Source organism: Cebus imitator, unplaced genomic scaffold, assembly GCF_001604975.1.
Source record: "Cebus imitator isolate Cc_AM_T3 unplaced genomic scaffold, Cebus_imitator-1.0 Scaffold87, whole genome shotgun sequence".
NCBI lineage: Eukaryota > Metazoa > Chordata > Mammalia > Primates > Cebidae > Cebus > Cebus imitator.
The window spans coordinates 6810287-6819696 of NW_016107402.1; the positions used below are offsets into that span (position 1 = coordinate 6810287).

The 9410-nt window shown below is 38.8% G+C and overlaps 1 protein-coding gene across 32 annotated transcripts in view; it reads left to right on the forward strand.

Moving 5' to 3' along the window:
• The window catches only part of EPB41 (erythrocyte membrane protein band 4.1), a 220493-nt gene that overhangs the window by 116867 nt on the left and 94216 nt on the right, over window positions 1–9410 (forward strand). For 31 of the 32 annotated variants that reach the window (XM_017534791.2, XM_037740733.1, XM_017534786.2 and 28 more), the window contains exons 6-7: window positions 5605–5680; window positions 7848–8066. In XM_017534791.2, coding sequence (XP_017390280.1) covers window positions 5605–5680; window positions 7848–8066 — 295 coding nt within the window. The remainder of the gene's footprint in view (window positions 1–5604; window positions 5681–7847; window positions 8067–9410) is intronic. The other variant, XM_017534783.2, reaches the window with a different exon arrangement.

The following is a 9410-nucleotide window of genomic DNA, read 5'->3' on the forward strand; positions in this document are numbered from 1 at the left end:
AATAATAAAAACATTTCTTTCAACATGGGGGGAAAAAAAAACCCATGTCCCTTACAAAAACTTTAATAGGGAATCAAATTGTAAACATTTTTTTAAGCCAAAGAGAAGAATAACATTTATTGCAAACGTGGGTTTTTTTTTTAAGTTTTTTTTAGTGACAGCAGTCTGTCACTCAGGCTGGAGTCAAGTGGCGCAGTCCTAGCTTATGTAGCCTTGAACTCCTGGACTCAAGGGATCCTCCCTCCTCAGTCTCCAAAGTGCTGGGATTACAGGTGTGACCCACCATGTGTGGCTGGTCTGAATGTATATAGACATACATGAAAGTGTGTTTTAGTACAAATATGCAACCAATCTTTTTTGTTTAACATAATTTAGAGTGCTATCCATATCAATATATATACATTTATTTCATCTCTTAATTTTAGGCCAGGCACGATGGCTTATGCCTGTAATCCCAGCACCTTGGGACACTGAGGAAGGAGTATTGCATGAGCCCATGGGTTTGAGACCAGCCTAGGCAACATATGGAGACCCCGTCTCTACAAAAAATTTAAAAATTAGCTGAGTGTTGTGGTGCATGCCTGTAGGCCCAGCTACTCAGGAGACTGAGGTGGGAGGATCACTTGGGCCTGGGAGATTGAGGCTACAATGAGCCATGATCATGCCACTGCATTCCAGCATCTGTGACAGAGTGAAACCGTATCTCAAAATACTACTACTACTACTACTAATTTTTAAATGATTATACACACACTAAATGGGTCCTATTGATGGGCATTTTGGGTTAATCCCAACGGGTTACTATTACAAACAAGCCTGCAGTGAATTTATTTATATGTATATCTCTGTATACATATGTAAATGTCTACAGATAAATTCCTAGAAGTATAATAAAAATTATGACTATTAAAATTATTACAGATATTCAATAATATTTTGCATTTAGTTGTCATATCTCTTTAGTTTTCATTAATCTGGAACAGTTCCTGAGTCTTTAAAGTATTTCATAATATTGACAAGTTTTTATTTTTATTTTTTGAGACACAGTCTTGCTCTGTCACCCAGGCTGGAGTGCAGTGGCACCATCTCAGCACTGCAGTTTCCACCTCCCAGGTTCAAGAGATTTTCCTGCCTCAGCCTCCCAAGTATCTAGGATTACAGGCACCCGCCACCATGCCCTGCTTTTTTGTGTTTTTAGTAGAGATGGGGTTTCACCATGTTGGCCGGGTTGGTCTTGAACTTCTGACCTCAGGTGATCTACCCACCTCGGCCTCCCAAAGTGTTGGGATTACAGGCATGAACCACCATACCTGGCCAATAGTGACAGTTTTGAAGAATAGAGATGAATTATTTCATTTTAATTAATTAATTAATTAAGTTTTTGGAGACAGAGCCTTGCTCTGTTGCCAGGCTAGAGTGCAATGGCACGATCTGGGATCACTGCAACTTCTGCCTCCCGAGTTCAAGAGATTCTCCTGCCTCAGCCTCCTGAGTAGCTGGGACTACAGGCACACACCACCATGCCCACCTAATTTTTGTATTTTTAGTAGAGACAAGGTTTCACCCTGTTGGTCAGGATGGTCTCAATCTCTTGATCTCATGATCCGCCTGCCACGGCCTGCCAAAGTGCTGGGATTACAGGTGTGAGCCACCATGCCCGGCCCAGATGAGTTATTTTATAAATGGTCAGTTTAACTTTGTCTGATATTTCCTCATGGTTAGATTCAGGTTATGCACTTTTGGGAGGAATGTCACTACAGTGTTACTGAATTAGAAGACAGAAATTTTAATGTTAACATTTTTTAGAGCTTTTCCAGCTACATTTTTTTCTTTCACTAAATATTCTCCATGAAGTGTTATTAATTATTTCTGCCATAGTCTAGAAATGGTCACTGACTAAAGCTTATTTTTAATATTTTTTGAATCCCAAATGATTAACTTTTTTAGCTTTCCTGTTGCATTTAACCCTGAGCTTGCTTATATGAAACTGGGTAATTGTTTTAGTAGTCTCTAAAACTCATAATTGTTGCATGGAAAAGAATAGGAACTGAAAGTTCTTATGAAAAATATTCCTACGTTGGCCAGGCTAATCTTGAACTTCTGACCTCAAATGATCTGCCCACCCCATCCTCCCAAAGTGCTGGAATTACAGGCATGAGCCACTGCGTCCAGAGACAAAGTCTTACTCTGTCACCCAGGCTGAATGCATGGCATGATCTTGGCTCACTGCAACCTCTGCCTCCTGGGTTCAAACGATTCTCCCACCTCAGCCTCCTGAGTAGCTGGGACTACAGGCGCCCACCACCACACCTGGCTAATTTTTTTGTGTGTGTTTTTAGTAGAGACAGGATTTCACAAGTTGGCCAGGCTGGTCTTGAACACCTGACCTTGTGATCCACCTGCCTCAGCCTCCCAAAGTGCTGGGATTACAGATGTGAGCTACTGCGCTTGGCCTGCATTTCTTTTTTAAAAATATTTTTTTCCCTGGAGCTTTAGCATTCCCATATAACCTAAACAACAATGCCATGAGATCAGTTACTTTATTTCATTCTTTCAGTTAGCAAATATTTCTTGAGTACCTATTGAGGCAGGAGAATACGACCTGGAAGCTTGTCTTTTTAAGGTCTATATCAAGAATTATAAGTTAACAATGGATAGATTGATGTGATTTTATTATATTAGAAAGTGAAACAGTAGGTGGTATTGGTTTGTGGTATACACTGAAAATACTTCCCCCACTCTCCTTCTGAGAAACAATTATGAGTTTGTCTTTCTAATCTAAGTCCCATGTAAAGTTTCTGCAATATGAAGCATTAGAAGTGAGTTGGGCCGGGCACCGTGTCTCATGCCTGTAATCCCAGCACTTCAGGAGGCTGAGGCAGGTGGATCACTTGAGGTCAGGAGATCAAGACCATCCTGGACAACATGGTGAAACCCCATCTCTACTGAAAATACAAAAATTAGCTGGGCATGGTGGTGCTTGCCTGTAACCCAGCTATTCAGGAGGCTGAGGCAGGAGACTCACGTGAACCAGAGGTTGACAGATCTGTCGGTGGTTGCAGTGAGCCAAGATTGTACCACTGCATTCCAGCCTGGCAACATAGCGAGACTCCATCTCAAAAACAAAAAAGAGGAAGTGAGTTGATGATAAGTATTAGTATCTGACTAACTTTGAGATACCCTTGTTATATGGTCTGGAATTTGCCTTTTAGTTCGTATGTTGAAGGAAGGAAAATGTTGACTATTTCTAAGGAAATACTATATTAAATATTTTGGTATGCTTAAAAGCACACATTAAGACATTCAAACTAATTCAAATCATAATCTGCATATTTTCATTGTAAACTATTAGCCATAAAATGGTATTTGGAGATGAAACATTATGGACACAAAACACAGAATGATATTTGACACATAGATGTTTGTAGCAGGATAGTAGAGTCCAGTGGTTAAAAGCATGGGCTTTGGCTGGGCCTGGTGGCTCACAACTGTAATCCCAGCACTTTGGGAGGTCAAGGCAGGAGGATCATAAGGTCAAGAGATTGAGACCATCCTGGCCAACATGGAGAAACCTGTCTCTATTAAAAATACAAAAATTAAGCTGGACGTGGTGGCACATGCCTATAATCCCAGCTACTTGGGAGGGTGAGGCAGAAAAATCGCTTGAACTCAGGAAGCAGAAGTTGCAGTGAGCCGAGATCGTGCCACTGCAGTCCAGTGTGGCAACAGAGCAAGATTTTGTCTCAAAAAAGAAAAAAAAAGCATGGGATTTAGAGTAAGAGAACCCTTGGTTAACTAGCTGTGTACTTTCCTAAGCATTTGTTTCTTCATACATAAAATGAATTAATGCTACTATAAAATGAATTAGTACCTTCCTCCTTGGGTTTCTCTGAGGATTAAATGTGTTAATGTATGTAAGAGGGCTGGCTTAGTACCTGGCATGCAATAAGTCCCGAACAAAATGGCAACTCTTAGCATCATAACCAATTATACTTATTTGGGCTGAGACCAGGCCTTACTTTTAGGTAAGCCAACAGTCATGGTAGAAAAACCCTGAAGGGAAGCAATCAGCTGGAAAAATGGAAATGCATTCTCCATTTAACCTTTACTCATCTCTGATTTTCATTGTAGGTCAAAAATATGACACATTCTTATGAGTCTTAGGATTAAACTCTTGTGGTTTTCATACCTGAAATATTTTTATTAAAACTATAGTTTCTGAGAGCCACCTATATTACTTCTTGTTTCTAAAATAACTGCCTGTCTCACCCATATTATTGAGAAGAATGCTTTTGTTTGAGATGCTGTTGACAGATCTCACAAATATGCCATAACCAAAAAATAACCTTTATGGGTCACATGAATGACCTTCTGAGGACCCAGAGTCATAGACTGTGTAATGGTGCTTCTATTAATGATGGACCACATATACAGTGGTGGTCCTGTAAGATTATAATACCATTTTTTTAAGACAGGGTCTTTTGTGTGTTTTTTCTTTTTGAGACAGGGTCTCGCTCTGTTGCCCTGGCTGGAGTGCAGTGGTGCAATCACAGCTCACTACAGCCTCAACCTCTTGGGCCCAAGTGATCCTCCCATCTCAGCCTCCCAAGTAGTTGAGACCACAGGCATGTGCCATCATGACTGGCTAATTTTTTTATTTTTGTAGAGTTAGAGTCTCCCCATGTTGTTCAGTCTGGTCTCGAACTCCTAGGTTTAAGCAATCCTCCCACCTTAGCCTCCCAAAGTGCTGAGATTACAGGTGTGAGCCACTGTGCTGAGCAGAGACAGAGTCTTGCTCTGTCACCCAGGCTGAAGAGCAGTGGTTCAATCAATTCACTATAACCTTAAACTCCTATGCTTAAGGGATCCTCATGCCTCAGCCTTCTGAGTAGCTGGGACTACGGGCATACACCACCATATCTGGGTAATACTTATATTTTTTGCAGAGACAGGATCTCACTTTCTTGTCTAGGCTGGTTTCAAACTCCTGGCCTCAAGTGATCCTCCTGCCTCAGCCTCCCAAAGTAAATAATATCATATTTTTACTGTACCTTTTCTGTGGTGAGATATACAAATATTTACCAGTATGTTACAGTTACTTACAGTATTCAGCACAGTAACATGCTGTACAGGTTTGTAGCTGAGGAGCAATAGACTATATCATGTAGCCTAGGTGTGTAGTAAGCTAAACCATCTTGATTTGTGTAAACACACTATGATGTTTGCATGATGACATGGCATTTCTCAGTATCTCTGTCATTAAGTGAGGCATGTCTGTATATAGATCACATTTTGAAAACCATTGCTACAAACAAGTTGACTTTTAAGATGGTTTTCCTTATGTTATTTTGTCTTTGTAGTTCTAATCCTTTATAAATAAAACTGTTATATTAAGTCAGGCAAAAAAATGAGATCCTCTAGCTTGAATCATTAGGTGATATCTAAGCAACTTTCTTCTTTTTAAAAAATTATTTTATCCACCAAGCATGAAAATATTTAAAGATATATAAATGAAAAAAAAGAAACATTTGAATATTTTGAGGTACTTCCAACAATTAGAAACTTGGATATAAACATAAAATTCTTTTGTGTTTATTTTTATAGGTATCCCTTGGAATTTTACATTTAATGTGAAGTTTTATCCACCTGATCCAGCACAGTTAACAGAAGACATAACGAGGTAATGAGATAGTAATTCTTACCACTATAAGCTCTGCTAATTCCCTATTCAGAACTGAAGAAAAATAATGAATTAAGTAGCCTAAGATTGAAAGTTTCTGGTCACTTCAAGGCAGGTGTACAAATAAGTGAGCCTAAAAGCCTTAAGTATCTGTGACCTGTATCACAAGTATCAGGAAAGTGGTAGGGAAACTGGCCTTGCTTATCATGGGTATTATACCAAGCTGTAGACAGGGCTTCTACCAGCACCCTCCAAAGGGCAAGACACAAAAATAGTGATAAAGTGGCTCTGCTGTTTTTTGGGGTCTCTTTTCATACTCCTTTCCTACCATGTTTCTTCTTATAGGTATCAAAAAAGCTGAAAGTCTAAGTGTTATTATTATTTCTTCGTATCTCCCTTTTAAAATGTTTGATGAAGTACTTAGTCCCCTGAACTGAATCTTCCTTGGACCCCACCTAATTTGTGAAATCTTTTACGCTTTAGAAACAGCCTACTGATGTCTTTTAAGAAAATAGCTTTTATTGGATTCTATAAAAATATTAACTAAAAAAATAAAATGGAAAATCAATATATTATAAAGCACTACTGTGCATATTTATATCCATGACATCTTGCATAGGGTCTTATCCATAGTAGATGTCTGGCAAATGTTTGTTAATTAAACCGTTGGTTGTTGAGTAACTGCTTTCCATTTCTGATTTTGCTGCCAACTATCTGATTCCAGGCATACTTAATAGTCTCTAGGCCTCAGTTTCCGTATCAAATAAGAGAATAGACTAACCTCTTAAGAAATCTGAATATTAAGTTCCGTAAAAAGTCAATACCATTTTTTTCTTATTACTTATCGTCTAGTTATCCTCAGTATATTCTTGAAGTTGAGATGCCAGATCTCTGCCTTAAAAAGTTCTTTTAGTTATTTCTTTTTCACAGTAATATTTGTCTTTTGGAATTGCTAATCATCTTTCTTTATCTAGGCTTATATATGAAACAAAACATATCTAAAAATTTTTGCTAATTATTTACATTTCAGAGGAGTTTAAAATTTTTGTGCCTTGTTTGGCATTGCTCTGACATTTAAAAATACATGTACGCAGTCAGACACAGTGGCTTATGCCTGTAATCCCAGCACTTTGGGAGGCCGAGGCAGGCAGATCACTAGGTCAGGAGATCGAGACCATCCTGGCTAACATAGTGAAACCCCATCTCTACTAAAAATACAAAAAATTAGCCGGGCATGGTGGCACATGCCTGTAATCCCAGCTACTTGGGAGGCTGAGGTGGGAGAATCACTTGAACCCAGTAGATGGAGGTTGCAGCGAGCCAAGGTCACGCCATTGCACTCCAGCCTGGGCAACAAGAGTGAAATTCCGTCTCAAAAAAAAAAAAAAAAAAAAAAAATGTATGTTTGTTGGACTGAACTGTTTTAACTGTTGGTTTGTTGGACTGAACTGTTTTAACTGCAAACTGCAATTCCCAACAGTTTAGCACACAGATGGAATTAGTCTTACAAGGTGGCTAATAGTTTGTGGAAGGCTGCATACGACTTAACTCATCTTGGAGACAAAATACACCAGAATATTTATATCCTAGTGAAAATGTGTCAGTAATATCATCTTTGTATATGAAGGGCAATATCTGCATACTTGGCAAAGCAACGTGATAGAAAAGAAAGGGCCTGGCTTTGGAGCCAGTGTTTATTACTACCTGACACTGAGCACGCTAAGCCTCTGAGCTGCTTTGTCATCTATTATCTGACAATGATACCTCCCCTCACAAGTGTGTGTGTGTGTGTGTGTGTGTGTGTGTATTAGGTGAGATAATTTGTATATCTGGGGTACTTAGTATACTTAAAAAAATATTAGTTTTGTTACTTCCTTTAGACTTTCCCAACTTTTCCTCTTTCTAAACATGTGTCCAACAGTTACAGTATTTTTTTTAAGTTTTAATATGGAAAAATTTCAAACACACAGAAAGAGAGAAATAATAGTGCAGTGAACTACCTAGATTGAACAATTATTAATATTATCTTTACTTAATTGCTCTCTTTTCTTGTTTCTCCTTATTTTTCTCTCTCCCTTTTTCTTTCTGCCCTTTTCTCCTTTTTCTCTCTCTATATTTTGTTATTGTTGTTGTTGCTGACATAACATCTTTTCTCTTTTGGCTGTAGATATTATTTATGTCTTCAGCTTCGGCAGGACATAGTTGCAGGACGTCTGCCCTGTTCCTTTGCAACCTTAGCATTGTTAGGTTCTTACACCATCCAGTCTGAACTGGGAGACTACGACCCAGAACTCCATGGCATGGATTATGTTAGTGATTTTAAACTGGCCCCGAATCAGACCAAGGAACTTGAAGAGAAGGTCATGGAACTGCATAAGTCATACAGGTGAATATGTCTCCAGGGTTTGTTCAGTGTTTGTTTTGGCAATGAGTTTAAATACTTAGCATGGTATTGGTTCAGTGTTTGCCTAAGAGGGAGCATGGTGCCCTAGAAAGAGTTTCCTCCACTGTTTGACTTTGGGCAGGTCACTTAACCTCTCTTAATCTAAGCTTTCTCATCAGAGTAATAGGCATTGCATTGTAGGATGAAAACTAAATGAGGTAATATATGTAAAGCACTTAGTGCAGCTGCTGGTTCAGTGCTCAGCAAATGGCAGCTATTATTATTTTTGTCGCCTTACCTTTTATTTTTTATCAGATTTAAAACTCACTATGCTGCATTAGGTGCCTTAAGATCCTTAGAGCAGGGGTTTTTAATTTGAGATCTTTATACATGGATAGATTTCAGAGGGCCCATGAAACTCTTGGAGGGATTTTTAAAAGTCTTTATTAAATTCACTGACTATCCTGCTTTTTTACCTGAAAATTATTGATAATGTTGGGAGGTATCAAGTGATCAAAAGCAAGAGTTTAGTGTCAGTCTGAGCTGGGCTGAAATGTTGACCTTGGTTCCGACCTTGTGACCTTAAGTCATTCAATTATAACTTCTCTGAGCCTCATGTTTCTTATATTTCTGATGGAGATTATTACCTCAGAGAAAATAGGGTGACTGCTAGGTTTAGAAAAGGTATTGTGGGCTGATCGCGATGACTCATACCTGAAATCCTAGCACTTTGGGAGGCCAAGGCAGGAGGGTCCCTTGAACCTGGGATGTCAAGGCTGCAGTGAGCCAAGATCACATCATTGAAAGGTAATGTGTGTAAAATACTGAATACAATGTCACAATGTCTTTCACATGGTAAAAATTCAATAAATATTAGCTAATATTAAAGTGCCAGAATAATTTGTGTTTCTTCCTACCCATACATTCATTGTTACTTGAGTGACTTGCTGTAGCTAAGTTCTATAAACTGCCTTAGTACATTAATGTAAAAGTCTGACCTTGGCCTTGAGTTAGTACCCTAAGTTATGTTAGCACGAGTTAGGTTACAAATCTCCAAAGGGTAACACTGCTCAAAGAGAAATCCAAAGAGTGGTCCTGGTAGGCTTGCCATGGTAGTGAAAAATATTCTTTCTAGCCATTGAGCCATCTTGTTCATGTTGGGGTAGTTGGAATAGGATTGCATGGATTGGGATGCTTCAAATGAGAGATCTTTAACTTAAGGTGCCTTAATTCTGGGTGCATTATTGCCCCTGTAGGTTCAGGTACCTCAGTCATGAGGACTGTAGTAAGGACTTTAAAGTCTACAACCTACATAGCAGTAGTCTTTTTTTTTTTTTTTTTTTTTTT